Source organism: Haliotis asinina, chromosome 10, assembly GCF_037392515.1.
Source record: "Haliotis asinina isolate JCU_RB_2024 chromosome 10, JCU_Hal_asi_v2, whole genome shotgun sequence".
Taxonomy (NCBI): domain Eukaryota; kingdom Metazoa; phylum Mollusca; class Gastropoda; order Lepetellida; family Haliotidae; genus Haliotis; species Haliotis asinina.
In genome coordinates, this window is record NC_090289.1 from 4,209,881 (window position 1) to 4,237,620 (window position 27,740).

At 38.0% G+C, this 27,740-nt stretch overlaps 2 protein-coding genes across 2 annotated transcripts in view; one reads left to right on the forward strand and one right to left on the reverse strand.

The window, feature by feature from the left end:
• Nucleotides 1–17,619, reverse strand: part of LOC137298143 (dynein axonemal heavy chain 7-like) — a 77,856-nt gene extending 60,237 nt beyond the window's left edge. Inside the window, exons 1-10 of the mRNA XM_067830253.1 lie at nucleotides 17,464–17,619; nucleotides 15,332–15,515; nucleotides 11,454–11,592; nucleotides 9,614–9,716; nucleotides 9,217–9,321; nucleotides 8,620–8,698; nucleotides 8,114–8,312; nucleotides 7,875–7,994; nucleotides 7,317–7,500; nucleotides 1,401–1,580 (exon numbers count right to left, since the gene is read on the reverse strand). Coding sequence (XP_067686354.1) covers nucleotides 1,401–1,580; nucleotides 7,317–7,500; nucleotides 7,875–7,994; nucleotides 8,114–8,312; nucleotides 8,620–8,698; nucleotides 9,217–9,321; nucleotides 9,614–9,716; nucleotides 11,454–11,592; nucleotides 15,332–15,515; nucleotides 17,464–17,478 — 1,308 coding nt within the window. The 5' untranslated portion in view covers nucleotides 17,479–17,619. The remainder of the gene's footprint in view (nucleotides 1–1,400; nucleotides 1,581–7,316; nucleotides 7,501–7,874; nucleotides 7,995–8,113; nucleotides 8,313–8,619; nucleotides 8,699–9,216; nucleotides 9,322–9,613; nucleotides 9,717–11,453; nucleotides 11,593–15,331; nucleotides 15,516–17,463) is intronic.
• A 219-nt stretch (nucleotides 17,620–17,838) lies between these two features.
• LOC137298191 (cytochrome c oxidase assembly factor 1 homolog) lies at nucleotides 17,839–27,693 on the forward strand. The gene is made up of 4 exons (XM_067830347.1): nucleotides 17,839–18,077; nucleotides 22,725–22,876; nucleotides 25,704–25,780; nucleotides 26,574–27,693. The coding sequence occupies exons 1-4, from the start codon at nucleotides 17,981–17,983 to the stop codon at nucleotides 26,662–26,664; spliced, it is 417 nt and encodes a 138-aa protein (XP_067686448.1). The 5' UTR covers nucleotides 17,839–17,980; the 3' UTR covers nucleotides 26,665–27,693.
• The last annotated feature ends 47 nt before the right edge of the window (nucleotides 27,694–27,740 follow it).

Consider the following 27,740-nt stretch of genomic DNA (forward strand, 5'->3'; position numbering starts at 1 on the left):
AGTTTCATGCTTTCTATGAAGTCTTCTATTAGAATTACTCATGCAGGCATCGTTTTTCAAAAACTCATCTAAATAGTGGTATGGAAACTGCCTGTTTCAAAGTCAACTACTATGATGCAAACATGTTTCATAATACAGGTAGCTTAAACTCACATGCAAAATCACATGCTTTGTTTTGTGCAATAAACTTGTGCATGCTCCGTGACGTATCCTTCTCAATGAAAAATCACTTGACCATGCTGATGCACATAAAAAAAGTGTTGTGAAATGTCTTACAAATACTCCATCCGATGAAGTATATTTCTGTGAACTCTTTGTTTTTGTTTCTAGTTCATGAAGTTCAAAGTGGGATACACTGATGAAGAAAGAGGGGTGACTCAATGACGAAGTGAAATATTTGACAGCTTCATACTTGAGGTTGTCTTTAATTCCCACTGATAAGGTGACTGTTTTCAATGAATGAAAAGAATTTTGTTCTCATCAATGAAGCATGTGTTATTTCTAACAGATGAAGTCAGATGTTTGATTGTTCCCAAAGAAGTGATTGGTAAACTTGATTCCAATACATGTTGAGAGATGTATGTATGAATGTTTCTCATCAATGAAGTGAAATGTAACATACGTAAGTCAAGTGTTTGATCTTCATTCTTGTGCGGAGACTGTTCTCCATTATTTAAGTCTGGGGTTTGATGCAGTGTGTTACGGAGATGCGTGATATCATACAATAAAAATCCCTTACTGGCTCACCTTCCAAGCAAGATATGTCATGCACAAGGAAGAAATTTGCTGATGTATCCTCTACAATATCTACAGTGAGTGAGTGACTTTAGTTTTACGCCACATTCAGCAATATTCCAGCTATAAGGCGGAGATTTGTAAATAATCGAGTCTGGACCAGACAATCCAGTGATCAACAGCATGAGCATTGATCTGCGCAACTGAGAACAGATGACGTGTCAACCAAGTCAGTGAACCTGACCACCTGATCCCATTAGTTGCCTCTTACTACAAGCATAGTCGCATATTAAGGCAAGCATGACTTGCTGAAGGCAATTCTACCCCGGGACCTCCACGGGTCACAATATCTAGAGTGATTTGTGTGTCACAACAGCAGAGTGAATATGTACAATGATCTTCACAAAGATATTATGAATATTCGGTGACTGCACACACCATCAAGACATACTTACAAAAGTTTTCTTTCGCTTTTTTTTCTTTAACTGTTAAAAGGTACAACACATTGCTAAACTTTCAATTAAACTCTGTCAAAGTATATACAGGAATCTCTGCATGTCTCTCAAACTCTGGATTGTTTAAGCACTCTGTACCTTGAAATCAATATCAATTACAAACTGGAATGGGTGAATATTTGACTGCTATGTTAAAAACAAGTGACATACCCATTCTGAGTACAGTTTGGTCTCCACTCTTGGTACAACGGCAGATGCTTTGATGACAACATCATAGACGTTCAACAGCACAACTTCAAAATCTTTGAAAGTTGGTTCAAACTTGATTTGATTTTCATCCAAGATCAGTCTCAGGACAAAGCCTGAATGTTCATATGCCCTTGTTGAATCCTAGAATGAAAAAGGTAAAAAGGTCAGGTGAATGCTATATATAACATGCTCATGGTACATAAAGGCCAGGATTAGAATCCAAACGTCTACCGATCAGCATCAATATCATGAAATCATGTCAAGGTTAGCTAAATATGTTGCTTTTAAGAGCAAAACATGTTTTAAAGAGGTTCCTAAACTGATGTAAGAGAATAGACAAGAGCTTCTTACCATTCTTGCATTTATAAACTAATATAAGTAACCCCTCTTAGAAAACCAATCAGGTTGAAGTGACTATTTGGTGATATGATTTGGATGTGTCATCACATTGCATACTTTGAAAATAGTTAGTCCTCACACTAAGTCAAGGGACACTGACTATAGACCGAGGTTTAAGAATCTGTACAAAATAAGTTTAATATTTTCTTTAAACTTTAGCTGAAAGAAAACATTTGTTTAAAAGCTTGTGTTAATTTGAATATCTGCATTTAATCAAAACTGAAAGACAAGAAGAGACATATCTGACTATAAACAGGAAGCAAATGTTCTTAAAAAGACATTTATTGCATAATAAAACAATCATAGAGCATGTCTAAAATCAAACACTGATATCTGTCTGGCAAATGGACATAAGTAATACATCTCAGTAATGCAAATACAAACACCGAACAAATAATTATTATTCTACAGTTGATAAAATCACAATGTATGTCACCTCTACTAAAGCATTCAAACGGCATTCAATGAAAACATAACTCTGAAAAACAAGTCCACAACCATGCCTCCACCTGAAAATGGGAAGATAGTGCCAAAACAATCAAATGTCCATCCAGGAATTCCAATGTATCATATCTCTATTCAGTGTGATGGATATGTGAACAGTCACCACCTCAGGTTTGTCTTGAACCTGTCTTGAATAATACAGATATCAAATAAAAATGACTTAAAGTGTTCTCACATGAGGTAAGCTAGCAGTTTTGTCTCAATGTCTACGTATTGTCATAAACACAAGAACATACTGGAACTTGGGATAAGGTCTTGGGACTCAGGAAATCATGTTTTCCAACATAAATCACCGGGACGTGTGATTTTCAACACGGAGTGCCAGACTCTCGAATTCACCAGCCCGATATTGGGTTAAAATCCAGACATGTATATGAAGATATTCACCATATTTTAGGATAATAATGTAATTTTTATGATAAAATAATATTTTATATGTATCCTGAATCATGCTTATTGGCTTTCACATTCCCCTCCTCTGAATGGTTAAATGGAAACTTGCATCCCTTCTGTTCCCTTGAAGCAAATGTACAATCATTCACCCCTAGGTTACCTCCCTTCTTCCCACCAAAATCACTCAACTGACTATTGTAAACCAAAATCACTGTGTTCTGTAATCTGATTGGTTGAAAAACATTATCAAATGGGATTTGATTCCCGGATATTGCAAGACTATTTGCTGCGTATTGACATGAAGAAACATCGCAAATAGTTGTTTTGGTGCGTCATCCACAGTGGTGACGTCATTCAAATCATATTGTGACGAAAGTCAGAATGACGTCACAAATGAGCAGCTCCAGAGGCTACCATGGGAACCAGATGAAACAGGCAGCATGAATTTTGATGTAGATCTATGCAAAAGAGATCTGTATTTTTTCATTCTGATAGGAGAAATGCTACTTAGTTAATTAGTGATATATGAGATGGAACTGTTGACATCGCTTGTACAACAGGGCAGTGGTAGTGACTGCGTCCAGGGAATGGATCACAGCAGAATGGAGATATATTACCTTGGACTACCAAGGATGTCACTTCTGTGAAATGAAACATGACACACACAGTCAACCTTCCACCAACTGATAAATAAACACCTGTAAAAGATTCCCCAAACTGGCTTCAATATAGCCAGCACATGCAGCATGTAATGCAAGTGTGTGGCATGATATTGCAATGTGCAGCATGTATTGATACAGCTTTGAGAACATAAAACAATCAGTCATACCTGTATGATCTTTAAGAAGAAATGACAGCCAGCAGTAATAGAGTTAATTAGCACAGGTAAAACATGAGCAACAACATACTACAACAGTCCCAAGTGACAGATTATCTATACATGTGTACACATTGAGTGACAGATGTATATTACATGTGATGTACATATAATTGCATGTGTGTACACAATCATTACTACCTCAGAAAGCAGTGATCATTTGGTACCATGCTGACAGAAATATTAACACTTCTCTTATTTCATTTATCAGGTAAATTCTGCACTGGTTACATCGAAAAAATATTTCAAATTACAACAAATTCAGAATAAAGTATGGAATATGAACTTTTGTGTAATAAAATTCTGTCAAACCAAAACACCCCAAAATAATGTATGGTACAATCAGATATGTAATTAGCAAATATAATGTCATTCTAAAAACCACCAATCAACAATTTATTTCTTCATATCAGGAAAAGAAATGTTAGTAAAAGACAGGCAAGACACTGTCTCTGTTACTGTGTTAGTAGTGCATGGTTCATGATGAGAACCTCAATGGTTTGCAGACACTATGTTCTCCCATCACTCACAAATACATACTGCCCATTAGAAGCATACTTAATGTCATTAACTAAAGAATGGACACCAAATTCTGACAAAAAGCATCAGTTTTCTATATTTTTGTTCAACATGAGCCACAGTTTTTGACTATCTATTCTAAACATTACTTCCATATCTGATAACTGTAGCTCCATGTCCTATGGAGAACTGGGCTTATGTCAATTAATATTTTGAATCTCACTTCCTGATTAAACCTACACACATCACTACTACTGTGGTCACGTGACGGAGAACCATGGTGTGTACAATGCCTTGATGTGTTGACAATGTTGTGCAGATCTACAGGTTACACTTGGTGACTGCATCACAGGTGTACAAGTGTCATCAATAGCTGGAACACTACACTTGTGATGGAACACAGTGCTTGTTCAGGTGACCTAAACTCACATTAATTCTACCACTTAAATAACTTTGGAAATCAAACATGAAAACATTTCAAAATTAGAAAGTAACTGATGATGTTGATGTGCCGAATTGGATGTGATGGGAAGAATAAAAAAAACATGTTGCAAACTGTTTTCATGTGCAAATTTAACTATTTTAACATTCATAAACTAGAAGGTAGCGTAACATGATCAGGGAATGTCTGAGAATTTACTTTTTAAATAACAGCTTTTTTCTACTTTAGGTACAATTTCAAACCTGGATATGCTGGGAGACTGAATGGACCTCAGTAATGTGGAAATTTTTCATTCTGGGCAGCAGCATTCTTTAACAAATGATTGTTGTACCTGAGATGTCTTTTGAAAAGTGAAAGTGGGGATGCTATTTAGGCCAAGTTCGGCTATAAGTACAAGAATATCAGTGATAATGGGGATTATAAAGTCCTGAAGTACCCATTCACATTCTTTGATTTGAAGATTTTATGGATATTGTCAAAAGAAAAAGTCATTCTCAAACTATTCAAATTTATTTTCCAGGATTATCATTGGATCATCACAGGAAAGACCACTGTAACAGGGACACTGCTTCAAAGGGCATGAAAACATTCAGTCACTCTAAAGTCCTTGGGTGCCTTTTAAAATCTCAGGAGTAACAGTTTGAATTTGACTAGTACTGAAGTGGTAGCAGTCTCAAAGCACTATTTTAAGGTGCTTCAATCAAAGATCAAGGGCGCCAACAGTACTTTATCAGACAATAATGTGCACTTGTTTGCATTACATCACAATGTGTTGGCCTCACTGCACCATTCTAGTCTGCCCCCTCATAATCAAACTCTTTTGTATTACGTCACAATGAATGTCACTCAGCTTACATCACTGGTGGAAACATTGTGTTTGTTTTTCGATGGATAAAATGTCTCATAGTTCAACTCACAATTTTACAGAGACATGGTAACATTCAAAATGTTTACATTCCCACAATGGAGTCGTGGAATGTCGCTTCACTACTCAGCTTCATGTGGAGGTGTTTATCTAAATTTACGTTGTTAGTAGAAAGGTGATGTTGTCATTGTCCCATCTTGTTTACCTTACTCACAGATGTAACTAAAAGAATTTAGAGAAGATATCACCAAACTGTTTAATCATTTGTTTTTCTGCTAATGTCTTTCTTAATGTAGGGGGCAGACACATCAAAAGACTGTTGCAAGAATTCCTAATTCAGGTCACCGACACAGTCATTTGTTTTCTGCCTTAGCTTTTAATCAAGATTATCCTTAGAAAGTATTAAATTTGGCATCTTAAATAAAAATAAATACAGTTGGCTCTACCACCAAGTGTAGTGAAATAAAGCACACTTTCACCATGAACTATTATTTCTTAAGTCACACTACATAATTTTGGGGTCATCTTCAAAATCTGACAGCATCAAAGTATCACTCAATGGTTTACATGCACAGTGATATCTGTAAAACTGTACAGTGCACAGTGTTTGAAGAGAAGGAGCAGAGAGAGAGGTCATAAATATCAGATAGTCTGAAAAAATCAAAATAAGTGTTGGGAGCGGAAAAAGACAGCTGCCCAGCAAGACAAACTTACCCTTCGATTGGGAAATGTAAGCAACTATTAAAGTGACATATAGTTAAAAGACTTGAATCAAGGTGACAAAACACACAGTAATCATATATCTGTTTTCTTTCTTTGTATTATATGTATCAGTTTTACTATACAAGAGACATGACTAATTGTCACTTTTATACAGATGGAGAATCCACTGATGTAGAAACAAATTCACGAATGCATTTAAATTCTTTTTTGGCTTTGTCTATTTGGTCGTTATAGAAGATAATAATACAGGTATAATGCCTGTAAATAATCTGTGAACTAGACAATCCAGTGATTGATATTATGATCAGTAATCACTGTTGTCAGGATACAGCAACAATATCACCACAAGCTGTCAAGTCTTACAGTCTGAGGACAACCAGCCCATGTTGCAGGGGACATATTCTAACTGATATTACAGACAAGTGATGAACATATACAAAGGCTGGTTCAACCTAAGACACATATTTCTCTACTTTAAGATTAAGTTTAATTGACACATTTTCTTAAACTATTTTGGTAAGTTACATTTAATCACACAGATAGTAAGGAGAAGTAAACATGCACAGATAAGCACCATGTAGGTATGTTGTTGGAAAGTGTATTTTGCAGTAGGAAAAACAGATTAGAACAGCAAGAATTCTGTTGTTTGATTTTGTGAGCAAAGAGTCTGATATAGTTAACAATGAGAAGTAAAACCACCTCTTAGAAGTGTTTAGTCATATCTATGAACAGTGCATGGAATACACCAGATAGTGAAATGAACATCAGTGATGACCGACAGTCACACAACGCAGAGTTAGCAGGTGTCAACACAGTGTGTGTTTCATCAGGTGCTAATCCCTCATATTAATGACATTCACGAATAACATTCACAAACTATGTGACTGACATGGTCAGAAAGCGTCAACAGCTTTCCCTCAATATCAACAAAAGTTCTTTGGTCCCATTGACTTCCTGCAAAGCTGATAACTTGGCTTAAATGTTGTGAAACCAAGTGATCCAAGAATCACCTTTTGCTGGTAGTCAACTAACTGATCTTGAAAATAAGTAACAGACACTGCAAGACTGGTTCAAGAATAACCTCAAACCTGGAACAAGAACGCGCCTTGACCTATATGAACTTCTTGCACAATGTCCCAGCGTGTTACTACTTACCTCGGGCTGCCACAGCAGGTCGGTGTAGTCATTGAGTGAATTCAGGGTTAGCTGCTGTAGGTTGTCAGTCATTAGAGTTGCTGCACAGTTGAAGAAGGACTCCAACATCTCCTGGTCCTGGTTGCTAGGCACCTGCTTCCTCTTGTTCCCCTGGTAGAAGATGTTCTGCACCTCTGGGAACCATCTAGAGGAGAATCAATGGGAATTACAATATCCGCGATCAATTTGTGGAACAGGCCCTATCTTAAATGACCTAAATTGGAGATTGCAAAAAATTGCTTATGGATCATTTGGTGAATACAGTAATTACAGTGCAAGATTTCTGCAAATGCATAATGTTGATAGGATGACACTGTTAGAACCGGAGCAACCTTCTCCCGACACACAAACATTGTACTACCCTCTCCTGACTATCAGTCATACTATTTCCTCAATTCTTAACCTGTTTACGAGCCCTCAAAGCAATGTAAGGAACAAGGAAAAACATTCTAATATACCACACATTTCCCTCTCATGGTATCTCTGAAAATCAAGCAAAAATATACACTTATCACTGACTTCTTAAGCAGCCTCTCTTTGGCAGCCTCAATGTGTCTCATGCACAGGTTCTGGAAGGTGGCCAGTTCCATGGAGTCCTGTCGGTTGTGAAACTCCTCGATGTCGATGAACCTCAGGAGTCTGGAACACAAGAAACATCAAAATCTTAGCACCTAAATGGCCATTGTAACACATTGTGAGTTGTACCAGGGACAGTAGTTGTGTTGTGTGATACTAGGACTCATTATGCTAGTACTTACCCAAAGGAGACATGCCAGAGATCAAGCACCTGCAGCATGCAAGGGTTTGTGACATGGAGATGGTGAGTCATCTGCTCCAGGCCGCCAAGGAAGGACTTGTTCCAGGGTTTGGGGACGACAGCCAGCTCCTCTCGGTGAGGCAGCAGCTTCTCCTTTTTGTCCTCATCCTTCTCCCGGGGATCTTTCAGCACAAAGTCAACTGGCCACAGAAAACAAGTCAGTATACATTACTTCAAACATTTCCAAAAATTCTATATACAGTCATCCCTTACCATAACGAGGGTCTTGGGGTCCATGGATGACAACGCCCCCGTAATATTAGACATCAGCGTTATAGTACCTGTTACGTAGTGTGGAACAAAGGCCAAGTAAAATTGTATTTTCCAAGGACATAACAAAACTGCTATTTCGTAAATTGTGCCTAGTGAAAACTATATTGTACTTTTTTTATTGATCAAATAATGAAGGGTTATTAAAAACACTATGAACAGAAAACTTCTGCTCACCAATAGCTTTCTTCACACTCAGCAGGTAATCTTCTCTCATCTCATCTGACAAGTTCTCTATCGTCTCATCATGACCACCCTGTAACAACGAAATATCATGTACAGTTTGTATCTACACAATCTGTACAATATGTACACTGGATCAATGAAACAGCAATACAACATATGCACTCGATCTGTGAAACACCAGTACAACATGTACACTAGATCTGTGAAACACCAATACAACATGCACACCATATCTGTGAAACACCAATGCAACATGTACACTATATCTGTGAACACCACTACAACATGCACACTTGATATGTGGAACACCAATACAACATGTACACTGGATCCGTAAAACACCAACACAACATGTACACTGGATCTGTGATAATACAACATGCACACTATATCTGTGAAACTCCAATGCAACATGTACACTACATCTGTGAAACATCGAGATGACGTATATTCGATCTGTGAAATACCAATACAACATGTACACTGGATCTGTGAACCATAAATACAACATGCACATTGTATCAGAGACACATCAACATAATATTTCTGTCTACACTACTTTCTTTTATGCTGTGTTTAAATATTTACCTTGAGTGTTTGGGGTACAAGAAACAGAACATTCTCCAGCCAGGAGTCTTCCATTGGCGCAACATGCTCTGTGTCAATACCATTGTGTATGTAGTAGTAGTATCTCTGGAAAAGGAAAACAATTCATAGGGAACAATTTCTAATCATTGGATCAAAGCTCAGACTTATATTTATTTTGTTTCTGGGTTTGCAAACATTATATTCTTGTTCACAGGTTACAATACAGAGATTTGATACCTCATCACTTTGGGCTTTCCTTTCACATCAAGTTGATGTGACACAATATTCTTTAGATGAGGTTAAAATTAGCAATGAACAAACACACTAATAATTTTCAGACAGCTGTTACACCAAACCCTTTCCCAGAGTGTCTGATCTACCATGACAGAATACGTACCAGAATATCCTTCTCGGCAGCAGTAGGGGAGCCAGTGTGGGACAGTGGGGGGAGTTCACCATTAGGGGACCCAGCACTGCTCCTGGGTAGGCTCTCTTCTTGCCTATAACAAGCAAATATGTCCTCAGTTGTTATTAAACATATTAGTGCAGATAGGCATGTTTCTTGTATTGACACATGGAAACTGAGGATAAGGTACAAAATATGTATGGAGTATGGGTTTGTCATGTAAGGTCATGTGGCTCCCTTCCTCAGATCACCTTCAATAAATTGGGGTGCTTTCACATGGGAGAGTAATGGCTTATCTTCCTGACCAGGAGGAACATATCAAGAATACAACCGTAATCAGAAGATGACAAATCCCTAACCCCCCTCCTGCCCCAAATTTGAAAGAAAAAAAAAATCATCCGACAGTTACTTGAAGTCCACCTTGATGTATTTTTAACTAACATGATTTTTTTAACTAAGGCCAATTTGTTTCCATCGAAATCATGAAAAATATAAATGCCTAAAATCAGCAAATAGCAAAAGGTACTACTTCAAGATCCATTTGATATATCTGTCATGTCTTGTAGAAAGATATGGTTTAATGGTTTTCGAGTTGTGCTCGAAATGAAACCCAACCCCTTCCTTTTTAGACCAAGTCTAAATGTTTGGCAAAAATCTGTAAACAGCAAAAGACACCACTTCAGATCTGTTTGATATATATGCCATGTTTATGTTCTTTAAAGATACTGAATGGTTTCTGAGTTGTTATTCAGAAACGAATTTCATCCCTCCCTTCATCCATCCAAAACATTTCCATGAAAACGAAGAAATATAAAACTAACAAAAACCTGCAAAATAGCAAAAGGCACCACTTCTACCAAGTTTCAAATTTGATATATCTACCAGGTTTTGCAGAAAATATTGAACAGTTTCTGAGCTATGCTCCAGAAACGAATCCCACCCCTCCCTTGACTAAGTCCGAAACGTTGTCATGGAAACTGAGAAAAATAAAAACGACAAATCTGTAAATAGCAAAAGACACCATCATAGGTTATGATTGTTATATTGGAACTCTCTACCTCTCCATGTGAAAACAACTTCATCTTTCAATCTCTTCAAGTCATGTCTTAAAACACATCTTTTCAAACGCTATCTCTAGTATATTCATTTCATCCCCACTGTGTACCAGAAATGCTTGTACCTCATTTTTGTACATATTTGTAAATTTTCTGTTGTTTATGTAATATATTTCATGTTTTTGTCATGCATATTGAGCATATGCCTAGCACATTTTGTTGTAAAATATTGAATGCTTTTTTTAATATGCTCAGGAAACAAAATGATTAGACAATGCATGGACAGAGGGACAGACGCACGAGGTGTCGACCATATCCTCCCTCATAACATGCCAGGGGATAAAAAGATTAAATCCTAAAACTTTTTGACACCATTCATTATCATTATGACAATATCTGTGTCAGGAAATCTCTACAAAAATCTAGAAATGAGAGGTCAGTGCCTGGCCAAAAGAGAGAAGTCTAGAAACAAACTTCAATTCACAATTACCACTGCAACCATGCACAAGAGTACACATTCTCATTTCAGACAACTATCACATCACAAGTGTTTAACTCCAGTAGATGTCTCAGAATTTGCTCTGATAAATGTCAAACACCATAAATTACTTCCAGCTTGTGCCCAAACTTGGAAAGTATTTAATCTTGCAACATCAAACTGGTCTCTAAAGTGGTTTCATGTTCATTAGTGTTGAACATCAGTACATGGACTAAGAACAACAGAGTTTACTAGCTGCTAAAACACTACACTACTTCCAAAAAACATTTTGACTTACATGATGATGTCCACAAGAGCCTTTCGGAAGTTCTCCCTGTCCTTCTTCGGTTGTTTGAACTGGTCCATGTTGACATCTTGCTGTTTGTGAGGTTCTATTGGCTTCAACTTGCTGGGCTGTTTTCTCCTTCGACTATCTCCTGCAGAAAAAGATGGAATCATATGAAAAATATGACTGCCCAAATGAAACAGTGATACATGTCCAAGGGGACCTAGGATTCTTGATATTATTTCAATCAGATGAGTCTGTGGCAACCAACTAAACTTTTACACATGACTGACCTGGTCATTCTTGGCTTCCACAGCAAACACTGCTCTACTTTATACTCATGTGTTTTGAGTTACAGCTCAAAGATTAATCCCGTGAGCTAAACCAATCTTTTGAATTTGTAGGTAGTTAATAATGTTGTTCCATAAAAAATAAAGGTTTCGTGTCATGAAAAGAATTCAAAGATTGAGCGCTTCATAAATAGAAAAGAAATTGCACTCTTGAAACAGTACCAAGTAGATGCCCATCAAACCATACGCTAAACAGTACACCAATAACTTCATGTATCATTACACGATTAACATGCAACAATAATCACATAACATGTTCAGTGTTCACGAATAGTGTCTGACCCTCTGACAAATCCGGTAGATTTACCAACGGTCAGACAGAAGTCCTTAACCTGCTAGCCCCAGTGTCTGACTGAATATATCACTATGACTTTGTCTGAAGTTGTTATTTGTGGCACATGACGCTTGTTCACTGTCAATAAATCTATGTTTATAGCGTTTATCATCTATGATATTACTAATTTTAATGTCAGTTATGAGGAATGAAAAAACTGAAATGTGTGTTTAATTTTATTCTGTGGGTCCTGTGAATTTTCAGTGGGTCAGACAGACATCTGAAACTTACAGGACCCAATGTCCTGTTACATTGAAACACCATTCGTGAACACTGCATGTTTGTTTGAAGTATGTCACCAAAAGACCAACTCAAAGTGACCTAGAACAATACCACCTATAGCTGGGCTTGACGCTGTGCCAACAACACTACTTATAGCGATGACTCAACAGAGCTACAATAAGCTATAGATTATAACCTTGCCACTTACAAACTATTGCCCTACCCTTTTCCCAAAGGTTACAACAAAGACTTGGCACATCTAAGCACTTGCAACACCACAGATCATATAATGAATTATTATTAGATCTATTAAATCTAAGTATCCAAAGAACATCTAATTCAAAAATATTCCCGGATCAGCATCAAAACCAACATATAATCAAAGTAAAAAAGGTATTAAAATGTTGTACACTGATGTAATATCACACCTTAAGAAACACTGTGCATACACTCAGGACATGTTTATCCAAACACTTCCGTTTTCATAAAAACACGTTCAGATCGTGAGGCGTAGGGAATCCTAAACTAAACCATTATGTACAACAGTACAGTAGAGCTACTTCACTTCGACATACTGAGACAAATGATTGAGATTTGAAGCAGTAAAGCTATCCATGAGAATAGCCAAAGTCAGAGTCCATTTTGTTACCAACTTCCTTTGCTTACTAGCTTACTACAAAAGATTCTTACTAGTCATTTCCTTTGTCCAATGAAAGTGCCTCTGCCAGTTTTGGAGGCTTTGCATTACTTGTCCAAGATGAAGAAACATTAAATCTTCAGCAATGTTGAACCATTTCTACTCATTACATCACTTAGTGTCTGATATTAGGCACTTGCCAATAGAATGTCACAATTCTTATTCAAAATGTTTAATGATCAAAACTCACTTTAGGATTTTTGTCTTTGTATCTACAGATTTCTTTTTTTAGGTGAATGACAAGTGTCACGTGCAGCTGATCTAATTTTGACAGTTATTACTCCAGCTAATCGTGAAACCCTATTTATTGATTAAAATGATCAACTCCAAAGTGTCACCTCACTTCTCAATTACCATTGACATTTACTAATGACGGTAAGTGCTAATCAATGTAGCTCACAAGATAATAAGGGGATTATCCAAAAATTTGGGATGTACCGCCAAAGTAATGAAGCAAAACCAAGTGTAATTAGCCAATCTGTTACTGTTAAGTCACCTCCAGATCCAGAGAGTGAAGCACTGGATTAATGAATCAACAGTTAATGAGCTAACGATAGTAAACAAGATTAGTTACAGCTACCTACCATTCAGACACAGCAAAAAACCAGATCAAGGTTCGAACTTAAACACGGCCTGACTGTATTTACAAAAACGTCTTTGTGGCAATCTTTTCCCATTCTGGATGATCAACTCTTATTCAAATACATGTATTTTATATATTTCTTATCTTCTGAAGAGATCAAAACTAAATGTTAAAGACCTGTGATAAAGTACATCAACACAGACAACAAGTAATGAAGGTTGAAAGAATGAACAATACATGTACAAAGAAATCGTAGATTCAGAAATCAATTCTCATGCAAGCCCTTCAAATAAAAAATTCAAAACAATAAATACTGATTCTTCTCCATTAAATAAAATGGTTCTTGTTATAACCCATAAGTATTGAAAGTTATAAATTTAGAGGGTCCCCTGATTCCATGTAAAATGAAAGGCATCAAGAAAGCTCTTCATTGTTAAGCATTACATGTCCATCAACTGTCCTAACTGCACTTAACCAAAGAGCTGATTGATTCCAACACCCACAAGTATCCATCCATGGAAAGATCAACTATCGGGCACTTCTACAGGAAACCAATCTCAATTATTCATGTACACACAACATTAATTTGGCAAACTTTTAAACTAGCCCTGACTTATATTGCCATGAACACATGTGGCACTGTACTTCCACCAGACATCAGTAAAGATTCAGTTCCAATCAAGATGTGTCTACCTTACAAATCTAATTACCTACTCCACCTAGACAGGTAACAAATGCTGCCACCACTTAAATTATTGATGCCAATAAGACAATCACAGACATGGGGCATAGAATCAATCAATTAATTACTGGAGGTTGCTATCTTCAAACCACTACATGTAGGTCTTCATTTCTACTGTTAGTAGAATTATTCATTCACATTCCTGTGTTTTCCTACGTTTTTATAATCAGGAGTTATACATGTATGTACAACAAATGAAAATGCTGTGAAAAAACTTACAATAATGACTGGCTTGTGAAAGCAGTTTGATAAATGTTTAATGATGATAATCAGACACATTCATATACAGTGAGGAAGTTACACCACCTTTAGCAGCTTTCTGCAAATGTCATGACACGGGACTATTATGTGTAAACAACAACAAAACAGCAAAACTAAGCAACAATATTCTGCAACACCATATACATATATACTGGGAAGGCTTGCTACAGAAATAGACCTCTCAATTGATAATTTTTTAACACAAGTGAAATTGAATTTTCTTTCAAATGCAAAGGAAATGATAACTGAAAGAACATTATATTTAGAAAACAATGGAACAGAGAAGAAGGATAATCTTTAATATTATTTTGCTGGAAGAGAAAATCTTATTCAGATGGTTCAAAAGATTCAGCTAGATAGACAATATTATATGGGAGTCTGTGTCATACTATGTTTACAACACCCATTTAGATATTCAAATATTTCCCAAAGCAGGGCAAAGCAGTGATTCAATACAGCACAACTGTGCCTGTAGGGGATCTAGAGTATAAGAACATATGTTTAACAAAGGATGGAACTCTTATAATTAGATACATGTTTTACATTGATAATTATGTTCAAGAGTATGATTTAAACAAATTTTACTCATTGAAGAAAAGGATTGGGCACAAGTTATCCAACTTGATGACACCCTCTCCCAAAGGGTTAAACAGAAAATATTATGTATAAAGATTAAAAGTAATTTCTTAGAAGTCACTCACTTGCTGTAAGTTCTCCCACAAGGTCAATTGGACGTTCTTCATCATCTGGTCTCCCAGACAGGAAAAATGGTGGTGGATTGGACTGCCATGCTGGCTTGCTGCGCTTGGATGGAAGTACAGGCAGGAACCGGATTGGATCATCGGTTCCTTTGCCCTTGCTTCCCCCTGCAGCTCTTGGGGATGGCTGAAAATACAATGCCATCTTTATGCAAAGGATATGCCTTATGATATCATATCTAAGAGATATTTATATTTATCTTGTAGAGATCTGAGAGATGTTTATATTGTATTATTATGTGCATTTATAGAGTGTTTAGGTGTGCCCACCAATTTTTAAAATATTTTTTTGATGACAAAGAACTAGCTTATTACAATAAGTGAGTTGACATAATTAAAATGTTACTGGTTTACTTTTACATATGATACATACATGGAGCAAAGTTTCCAATCAAATATTTATCAAAAGTTGTTGCAAAACTTTAACAATCATGAGTATAAAAGTGAGTGAGTGAGTGAGTTTAGTTTTACGCCGCACTCAGCAATATTACAGCTATATGGCGGCGGTCTGTAAATAATCGAGTCTGGACCAGACAATCCAGTGATCAGCAACATGAGCATCGATCTGCGCAATTGGGAGCCGATGACATGTGTCAACCAAGTCAGCGAGCCTGACCACCCGATCCCGTTAGTCGCCTCTTACGACAAGCATAGTCACCTTTTATGGCAAGCATGGGTTGCTGAAGGCCTATTCTACCCCGGGACCTTCACGGGGCTCATGAGTATAAAAAGTACAGAAAGAAAAATAGGATAATATATCACTCAATATGACAACTTCTTTATCCGGAGTTCGAGAGTATGGTTTTAAACCACTTTCAGTTCTAGCAAAATTCCATCAATACCTGGTGACAGGGGACACCAGAAATGGGTTTCCAAGATAGTACCTATCTGGGGAATTGAACCCAGGTCTTTGGCGTGACAACCAAATGTTTTAACCAAACCCTACTGCTTTATCAGATATACCAGATTTTTCAGTTTGACTAGATTGTTATCAACCGGACCTCGTCTGACATTTTGGTAAGAGATAAGTACATACTTAGCAATTATTTCTAACTTCTACAGACACAATTTTAGCCAATGGCCTTTGCCCTAAATAACATTAAATCTATTTTAAGTAAAAGCTCACGAAAAATGTATTGTTAGTTAAAACATGGCCTGATATATGGCTCTGATGAATGTTGGACACTTCCCATGTTCAAGGTTAACCTCCAGCTGAATGTAATTATCACTGCAAAAGCACAGAAGTTCCATAACAGCATGTGACAACTATCTTTGGTGACTTTTTTTAACAAACCCTCAGTAACTTACCAATTCTCAGTTTATACATTAGCCTTACTTACAAAAACTTTTATTCAAGAAGTTATGTGGAAGTTAACCATGCATATCGTTCACTGTCACATCACCCTAACCCTAAAACTTATCCCATCCCTATCACTAACCCCAAACCAAACCAAAAGTAAACAAGCCAGCTTTCAAAGGTGGCTGAATGTATTCTGGCCACGAGTCCTTATGCAACATAAAAGCCTTTAATTGACAAAATCCTAGACCTCAGGAAACTATAGGTAGTGTAGGGCTGCATGGATTATATGACAATTACTAATTTATATTCATACTGACGGGAGAGGTGTAAGTATTGAGTTGTCACTGGAAATATTATTTGGGAAAGGAATGTAAACGGCAGAATTTCCGAATACTGTACCACACACTTTATACATGCACCCATTTTTGAAGCATCAAGTGTTGAGATGTTACCACTGAACATGAATTATTGTTACGAAATGCCAAGGCTGTCTCTCAACCGACATTCCCCTATATCGAGCACCGATCCCAACTCCATGACTTTCAAACTGGACATTTGACAGCCAAACCACTTATGTGTATCACTGATCTAGTAATGAATATGCTACTTTTGTAATAGTGAATTCGCCTGAACGACTGTGGTCGACTAAAAAGTGAAATATTCCTGCAAATCTGCAAATAGTAATAGTCTATAGACACCACGGTTTCAAAACTCAACGAGATAAACAAACAATGATGGTGTGCATTTCTCGCTTGAAATTCGCCTTGTCACTCACCTGAATCTCCGCCATTACTTCCCAAAGGTATTTTCTGTTTTGTTATAACTTCATGTGATGTAATTTAACCCTGCATCAACCTGTTCAAGGCACAAACTGTGTGATATCCAGTGTGTAATTAGCTGTCAAAGCTAGTGCATTGGGAATATGGCGGATGAGGATGGTTGCTAGGAGATTAGAAGCTTTTCAACTCGGTAATTTCCGTACATTTACGTAATGTACCGAGGCATGGATATATCTTCTTGGAAGGGTGTCTTTACTTTGGACCTTGTGGAAGCATGTTTGACAGACATGTAAAAAAATAACGAATGTACAAATGCACATTATGACTTAACAACTGGAAATACCATTAACAAGCGCAACCGCTTGACCTTTAGTAGACTGATACCCAGTCAAAATGTTCACCTTCACATGCGCGAATGCACGAAAATGGAGGGTCTTACTGTTACGTACATAAATGATGCTGTACAACACAATTTTATAAGTTTATGAACGTGATTATCACAGTACTGTCAGGATGGTACATATACCAACAAGTGCGTTGAAGAATGTCGCTGCCTTTGGTGGGATGTTTGTTCTTGGCAGTGCGTTCTACATGACTGAAAAAATTCAAGGTAACGTAAAGATACGTGTGTCGACCTTTGTCAAAGGCTTTGAGCTATTCAGTATATCTCCCGCAGTTAACAAAATTAGTTGTGCAATTAATACAACCCAGCTCGTCCCAACTTAAAACACGTCTTTGATAGTTTTGTTTTTATTTCTATTCACGTTTATGACTGATAACGTTTCATCTATCTACAAAGTTGACAGTCCATAAAATTTGTTCTTCACCATATTCCAGCTTCTAAATGATGTGCACTTAAAGAAATGTTTAACACACCAATTTAAGTTTTCAAACAAAATCATTATTACAAATTACAGAAGTTACTGAAAAAAGTTTCAGGTGGCAAATGTCAGTTCAAGCAGGGAGCCTATATAGAGAGGGGAGGGGAAACTCCTCGAAACCGCTGAACGTATGTCTCGCTTTGTCACGTGACCAGTGGAGACAATATGGCGGCAGCTTAGTATTAAAGACTGAGCTCGGTTCATTTTCAACAGCTGATTACATTCGCCGAGTGTTGTGACAACTCGGATCCTACACGTAGAACATAAGTCACCTGTTCTGTTACTTCAGTTCTAGTCACATATTTGTAATTAGTGTCAGTATAAGAAAATATGTTTGTAGTAAAGTTTCAAGTCGGCATCTTGTAACTCTCTGGCTTCAATTATCGGTACACAGCGAAGATAGACTGAGTTTCGTCAATAAAAGCTTCTTTCACACATTCCTTTATGTTTTAGCAGGAAATTATACCTTTAGTTGAAAGGTATCTGCAAGCAATAGTGATAGTTTTGTGACTTAAAAACATGTTGGGGTTTCATTGGGGTGTGTGAAAAATGTGGCAGATCGCCGATCTGATCTGATGCGCCATTGAAATACTACACGCCGTTGTTTGAAGTGTGTCTAGATATTGCTCAACACCATCTTTCACATACACCTTTAATTTTTATGAGGGGAATTTACCATCAGGCGAAAGGTGTTTGCTGGTAATAGTGATACTTTCATAATCTAAAATAAATTGTTAGGACGTACTTGAGGTGTGTGAAATATGTGCCATCTCGCCGACCTGATCCGTTCCGCCATTGAAATATTGCAAGGCGTTGTTTGAGTGCTTTTGTTTCAGCTTCAAAAACTTCATTCACATACACCTTTAATTTCCATAAGGGGAACATACCATCTAGTGAAAGGTGTTTGGAAGTAATAGTGCTAATTGTATAATTTTAAAAAAATCGGTAGGGTGTTTTTGAGGTGTTGAAAAATGTGCCATCTCGCGGATCTGTTCTGATCCGCCATTGAAATAGTATAACTTTGAGTGTTTCTAGTTATTGCTCCAAAACCTCTTTCACATGCACCTTAAATATTTATGAGGGGAATATACAATGACCCGAAAGGTGTTTGCAGGTAATATTTATAATTTGATAATCTAAACATATTGTTAGGATTTATTTGAGGTGTGTGAAAAACGTGTCATCTCGCTGATCTGTTCTGATCCGCCATTGAAATACTACACAGCATTTTTTGAGTGTTTCTAGTTATTGCTCAAAAAACTTCTTTCACACACACCTTTAATTTCTGTTAGGGTAAAAAGTTCCATCTGATGAGAGGTGTTTGGAAGTAATAGTGATGATTTTATGAATTACAAAAATAATTGGTAGGGTGTATACATTCACAAGTATTTCATGTGTGTGAAAAATATGACATATCGTTGATCTGATCTGATCACTCATTACTACAAGCCAATGTTTGAATGTGTTTAGTCGTCCTAAAATTCATTTCTTTCAAATACACCTCTAAGTATTGAGGGGAATATTCTATCTGGTGAAAGTGTGAGGTATGACATATCTGATCTGTTCTAATCTGCCATGGATGCCTTTGATGCTTGAATGTTTTAGTTCTGAAACTATTGTTGATATTTGACAAAACTGCAAAGGACTTTTTAACGCTTTGTGATGGTTTTAAACTTTCTGTTTTTTTAGCGGGGAGTGACTGTGTCAGTTGACATTCTGTCAGTATCCATGCAATTGCGCACATGCAGGAAGACATCTGGTCATCTTCATTAACTGCCCTCTTAAAAAAGTAATTTCGACTTTGCCACGACCGTCCATTATAGACTGAGTGTCTGTAAGAATGAGAGTGACTGAATCTACAACTCATTAACATGTGCTTGACTTTCCAAACTGTATTCCTGAAGGAAAAAGAAATAAAAATGTGTTCCTCCCTCGTCACATTTTTTCTATCAAAAATTAAAAATCAAAGGCTTACTCGTCACTTTTGAAAAGAATGTGCCTGAGAAACATATTTTTATTCAGCCTAAGCATTCCACACAAACAGAAAACCACTGAAACATAATGAGACATTTTAATTGTGTAACAGATCATTTCAAATACATATAATAACATAATAACCTTTAGTTTGCCATTTGGCCATCAGGGCTTGCTGCCACTTGCAGTCTTTAAAGTCTGCATACCCATTTTGTTGAAATCAAACCAATAAAAACAAAATAGTCTTCATTGTAGAGAGTTTCACAGTCCCTACAAAATCCATTAGTGAAGTGTATGGAGCACAGAGAAGTTTACATTAGTTATAGACTGCTGACATTCCTATGCGGCACTGAATATATAATACTATGAAGTGAAACTGGAAGCTATCCAAACATGAGGGATCAAGGATAATTCCTGAACATTAATACAAATTATGGGCAAGATGCTAGTTGAAAAGAAATGAGATCTAATTGACAGAAGACCACAAGGGCCTGCAGATAACTGAAACTGTTGGCCTGATACATTAACAACCGACGCTGGGCCTCTGGGCTGGCGATCGTTTCGAACGCTGTATCAAAATTGTCACATAAACAGAGAGTCTTTGAACAAGGCAATGTGTAAACACATTCTCAAGTCCTCTCATTAATCCACACATGCATCATTCGGCGACAGGAAGTGTAACCAGCTTGCTGTGACAACATTCAGGGGAGCCTACTCCAATTTACCGAGTATTACTCCAGGAGATGCCGATAGTTTCCGACAGTAAACTGGTTGAAATACTGTTAAGCGCAGCTGATTTGCGCTGAGAACAAACCAAGCCCACGTGTGCAGTGGAGCATGACGAGGCACACGTTAATTAGTACAAATGGTAAGGAAAGCAAGCGACCAATCCCTGTTATAGAGTATCCCTGGTTCAAGCATATTAATTGAGCATCCTGATCATCTACGCAAGTTTTGGAATTCACTTTGCTCATGGTTCTTAAAGAGTACAGTCGAGTTAGAAGTTTGTGGTACATGAGTACATGACACTTTCTGTGTATAACAGTTTTTAATTGTTTTATTTATAAGATAAATGTGTATGAAGTATAGCACTCAAATGTTGCTACAGAACCAAATAAAGTAAGTTATCGTGTGATTATCATTTATTCACGATGGAGCGGCAGGTAGTTATAGCGACTGCTCATCACACTCAAGACCCAGGTTCGATTCCCGACATGATATTGATGGAATATTGCTGGAAATAGCACATACCGGTACCCAATCAATCAATCTGCCTTATTCTCCCTAAAGTTCTGCGGTAAGGAAACATTTCTATCTTCTGGCCCTTATATAGAAGTTAAATATGTCTTTCAGACAGTTCGGATACAATTTTAAAAAGTCACTCATCCTTAACAGATGAGGAATATATATTCTGGTGATATGATTTGAATAGAATGAAATATAAGGGGGTGGAGATACAGGCTGAAGTCTTTCCATCAATCAATCATTCAATCAATCAATATCATTAATTATTATTTGACCAGCTCTTCAATGACAAACGTGCTGGTAGGGGTGTATGGACGAGGCTACTTTTACTAACATAGGGCAGTCAGCAGATCAATACATGGCCCCACTGATAGAATTTTTTCTTTTTTAATCTCTACCCTTTTAGCACTTTATTCCCTGTTAGGTAAGTGTTGCTGTGCTGTCTTCTAAGGGGCTAGATTCAAACTGCCATGTGTTTAGACACTGAGGTTCATAAATATTCATGACAAATTACTTATGTGGAAATTGATCACATTATACACAAGTGAAACTGGGGCCAAACTTAACCACATCATTTCCTCAGAGATGATGATATTCCATAAACATGATAAAGGGATATAACAGAGATGCATGTAAGCTACATAAAATGTTACCAGCAAACCCTCACCCAACACCTATTGTGAGCTTTGTAAATCTGCTTGCAGACATCACAGTGTTTATTGAATATCCCGAAGCAATAGGAGCCTTAAACATTAACAGAGTTTACCTGTTTATATGTTTTATTACTTATGTAAATACATAAAGCACCATCAACTAATAACAGTAAAATCTCAGACCTCTTCCTAAGTGACATTATAGCCGCCCACACACACATCCCACCCTCACCCCTCACCCCCCATCATGAAATTGCAACTAACCCCAATATGGCTCCTCTTACGTCAGTAAGCACGTAACTCGTGGGAACCATGTATGTCTACCAAACAAATTCTCTGTTATTCAGCAATAATATCTCTTTCACCCATTGTAATAATAACAGCATCTAGATGTTTAGGAAGAAAAGGTATAGTTTGTCTTTAACCATAAAATATGTGGTGAATGCTCATAAAACGCTTGTGTAGTGTCACCATTGGTATAGCAACATACTTTATGGTTTTCAGAAAGGTTTAGGAAGGAAGACTATTATCGTCTACCAATGAAGATGCTGAGGAACTATCAACCAGCAGTAGAGGCATTTGGTCAGCCAATAGTCAGCAAGAGACTTGACCTGGGTGACATACAACATAACCGAGTGGATGGGCTGAATGCCAGTGTAAGATTGTATGCATGATCAGTAAACTTAGTCTCTGTGTTATTTGTTACATTCCACCACTGAGTCTAGCAAACCCTAGTAGGTCATGTCATGTAACCTTTGAGCAACCTATGACTGTCCAATCAAACGTGAGATGGTTAAATAGATTTAACCAATCAGACAATGGCTACTATACTCTTAAAAAAAAAAGAAACTATACATATATAAATATGGTGAAAATACAATATCAGAGTATTTCTATGGCTTAGGTAACTGTCAGTTTTGAAAGTTGGCATGCTGTTTTACCACATCATCGCCCAAACATCAAATGATGCCGAAGTGTAACTTCCTCACATCACGCTCTACGATCAGCCAAAACACAGCCATAGCAAATTGCATGTGCATCAAGGGCAGAACGACTACTGTCACACACTTCAGAAATCCACAGTGCAACCATCAACATGCCATGTCTAACAGAACAACAACGGAACAACGCCATTGGATGTCTACAAGCATGCCATACTCAGCAGCAAATGGCAAGGGCTATGGGTGTGACAAGGTTAACCATCACTAACCTGTGGTACAACAACACCGGTAATGTCCGTGACAGACCCAGGTCAGGACGACTTAGAGTAACGACACCTGCTCAGGATCGGTACATCCGGGACAACACCTATGGGATCGCTTCACTACAGCAATGTCAACAACCTCACAGATCCCGGGTATGTGCAGAATCTCTGATCAGACTGTCCGTAATCGTCTGCGGGCAGCAGGTATTTTCGCCAGGAGGCCTGTTCGACGTAATGTCCTTACGCCACGTCACATCCAGCAACGTCTTCAGTGGTGTCGTCAAAGAGTCAGGTGGCCTCTGGCAAGATGGCAGGATGTCTTATTCACCGATGAGTCGAGGTTCCTGCTGAGATAAGCTGATGGACGTGCCCGAGTGTATCAACGTCGGAACAAACGTTACGCCAGAAACTGTATTCAACGTGTTGATCCTATCGGTGGAGGAAGTGTCATGGTGTGGGGAGGAATTCAACATGGTGGGAGGACAGCACTCGTTGGCGTGGCAGGAGCTTTACCTGGCGTACGTTATCGGGACGAGATCTTGCAGCCACACGTCTCATTCATCAACGTCAACGTCAAACGCTCGGCCACATGTCGCACGTGTGTGTATGGACTTTTTGCAGCAAAACAATGAGCCTATTCTACCCTGGCCTGCACGTTCGCCGGATTTATCCCCAATCGAGCACCTCTGGGATGAGCTTGACCACCATGTACATCAGCAACAGCCACCACCTCAGACACTCTCCTTGGCGCTTCAACAAGAGCGGCAGAACATTCCCCAGATTGTGATTCGGACCCTCACTGCATCTATGGGCAGGCGATGTCATGCTGTCATCACCGCTCATGGTGGTCATACCTGCTATTGACTTTTCACTGACCCCAGGCATCAATGTGACTGCATAACGTGTGTTTCTTTGACATTAACGGTGGTTTTGTTTGCTGTGTATTGTGCTGATATGACCTTGCTGTCATATTTTCTTCATTTTGTTGACCTAACATTTGCTCACACATTAAATCCATCTGAACTTCCAATGTGTAGTTTCTTTTTTTTGAAGAATGTACTTAGGGATTGGAGGGACTTACAAAATATTCAGGTCACTGACACAGATCTCTCCACAAACAAAAATCTGCATATAACAGTTATTTGACCTGCAGTGTGTACGCTTTGAGGTTTCTGTCGACATGGTTACCATTAGCTAATATTTCCGCAAGATGACATCCTTGAATATTGCCAAATACACTATTTTCAGTGACTGTTGACTCACTGTCGTCATGGTTGTAACGTGCGCCATGCGCATCACCAGGAAGTGATCATACACTAAAGCAGGATTTGGAATCGTTTGGGTACGAACCTTTTCAAGATAAAAAGTTCAAAAGGTATGTGCGAATGTCCACCTTCTCGATTTGGTAAGCTGTGTTCTGATTGGGCAATCTCAAAGGTCACATGACACAACCTCCCATAAGGTTTTGTTAGACTCAGCAGTGTAGTGTAAGGAAAAGTACTGAGGCTAAGTTTACTTAGACTGTATGCATGATCAGTGGTGATAAAAGATTTGACACTGCCTTGCATAAGGGGTGGTGGGGTAGCCTAGTGGTTAAAATGTTAAGACACCACTCCAGACTTGGGTTCAAGTCCTCACATGGGTACAATGTGTGATGCCCATTTCTGGTTATGCCTGCTGTGATATTGGTGAAATCTTGCTGGAACATTCCTAAAGGCGGCACAAAATCATACTCACTTACTGCCTTTTATAACATACAAGTAAACAATTTTCAAGACTTTATCATGCAAGGTATTTATTCTTAGGATCATCAAATGATTCAGTCACAAACTGAATCTTCATGAAAATGTCAAATCCTGACAAAACTAAACTCCTTACAGTAGTGTTCATTTGCATGGGAAATTGTGCAATGGAGATATTTTGGGAGTTCTATGGATTCAAAGGACTTGAGTGATTTCTTTTACTTTAACCATGTTTTGGGTGATGTATATTGCTGTATAATGACGTATAATGTCCTGTGAATTCCTGGCTCTGAATCATCTGCAGCTACCATTGTGTGACATCATAATGGTGTACACCTATTGACAGAATTCAACACACGATAAACTCATGGTTATGTGTATTTATACCATGGAAAGCAAGGTCTGATGCAAATGTTTCTATTTTGCATGGTTTCATTGAACCATTCGTACAAAACAAATTTACTAGGAAAGGCTGTTCAGCTATTATCTATTTTCTGTGAGGACAGATATTGTGATTTGCCATGACATGTTTTTCAGCTGCTTATACCAGTGAAAGGACCCAAGGATAAAGGCAGTCTTTACGTTCAGGCCAGCAGACTTAGTGGTAAAGACAGGTAGGTGTGCCTCACGGATAAAGGCAGTCTTTACATTCAGGCCAGCAGACTTAGTGGTAAAGACAGGTAGGTGTGCCTCAAGGATAAAGGCAGTCTTTACATTCAGGCCAGCAAACTTAGTGGTAGAGACAGGTAGGTGTGCCTCAAGGATAAAGGTGGTCTTTACTTCACTGCTGCTATATTATCCAATCCCTCCCCAGGGGTTAAAAAATCCCATTGCCTGACACCTGGGACAAGCCAGTTTTCATTTCAGGCAATAATGGTGTCTTATTTGTCCATAATTTCTGCTTATGGCTTCACACTGCAAATAAACTTGGATTTCATTTCATATGTGCTCAATGTGTCGCTATTAAATTTCACAAAGGATCATTAAGTAGAGTTATCGGTCTTTGCTATTTATCACTTTTCAATAAATAGCCCACTAAACATTACCATCAAATTCCATGTTGATTTGTTCATTCATAATTAAATCATCATGATTATGTCATAAAAATCAGGTCAAGTGGAAAATTATTCAAGACTTTCTGAAAGTCACCTGTCCTGTGGCTAATGGCTTTTAAACAAAAATTGAACCCCTGCCCTCTCACAGATGGTGTATTCACTCCTGCTTCCTACCCAAGCCCCTCTCACAGATTGTGTAGTCATTCTTGGTCCATTACCCAAGTCACTCCAACAGATTGTGCAGTCATTCATGGTACATTACCCAAGTCACTCCCACAGACTGTGTAGTCATTCATTGTATATTACCCAAATCTCTCCCACACATGGTGTATTCACTCCCTGTTTGTTTCAGCTGGGCTGTTGACCAACTGGACCTGGAATTGAAGAGCACTGGTCAACGGTGGACATTTTACAGAAAACCTGCAGAAGAGCCTGCCTCTTGACACCTTCGTTGGAGATTGGAATAACACAAAGACTATCATCATGAACCAGGATTGACTTGACCATGCACTCAGATTATGTTGGAGAACTGTCATGAAAACAGTAGTTGCTCCTTGTGAATGTTTGTTTCCGCACAGATAAATTACGTTTGTGTGTGAAAAATCAGTCTTTCAGCTTGAAGTTAGCATCGTCATGCATCATCTACCTGTTAGATGGTTTGGTTTGACATCCTACTGTTTGGAAAGTCATCAACTGAATTCTGTCACATTATAGTTGAGAAGATTCTCTTTCTCCTCCTCTTAGGTCTTTGATTGAAGTGGTAATTTGAACATTTGATATCCAACTCTGTATTTGGTTCTGAATTCAGATTCGTATAGTTAAGTGTACAGGTTGAACTGTAATGAGATCAGTCATAAATGTGATTTCAGGGAGTTGTATTTATGCAGGGTAAAGATGGTGAGGTAGCATACTGCTTAAAGTGATCACTTGTCGCCATGCCTTGGGCTAGGTTCAACTCCCAGCACAGGTACAATGTGTTAAGACCATTTCTGGTCTGCCCTAAAAGCGATAATTATGGAATATTCCTAAAATTGGAATTAAACAAAAAATCACTTGTCATGTAGATATACGCATTTGGGATACAATGACATATATGTGAACCAAGTAGTGAACCTAGATCTTCACAAGTCAGCTAGTTATTACAAACCATGAAATTCCACAACTGTATCTTCAATGGATACTACTAGAAAGTCATTCTTTGCATGCAGTATTGTTGCCTTTAAGCAGTACCAATCTGCCATGAAGAGGGTGACAAATACCTAAGGTCTGCCTCTCAGTGGATGTTGTCTGAATTTCTGGTAAGGGGTAGGGGTGTATAAGGGTGATCTTAGAATGTAGGATTTCGCATCTGGCAAATCTGCCCATTCACTGTGTACATGATCTGGACAAGGGAGACTGACAGATTATCCCTGTCTTGACGAATCTAGGATAAATCTGGGATTATAATAAAAAGAATAATGTGGATGCTTGTAGTGTGCAATAGTTCATACATCAAGTATGCTCACAGTATTACCCTGAC

What these genes read in the sequence shown, in the direction of transcription:
- LOC137298191 (XM_067830347.1), top strand. Translation starts at nt 17,981, where the DNA reads ATGGTACATATACCAACAAGTGCGTTGAAGAATGTCGCTGCCTTTGGT. An exon ending in TGGATGGGCTGAATGCCAGT is followed by an intron (nt 22,877 to 25,703) that starts GTAAGATTGTAT and finishes CATGTTTTTCAG; the next exon opens with CTGCTTATACCAGTGAAAGG. An exon ending in AGACTTAGTGGTAAAGACAG is followed by an intron (nt 25,781 to 26,573) that starts GTAGGTGTGCCT and finishes TGTTTGTTTCAG; the next exon opens with CTGGGCTGTTGACCAACTGG.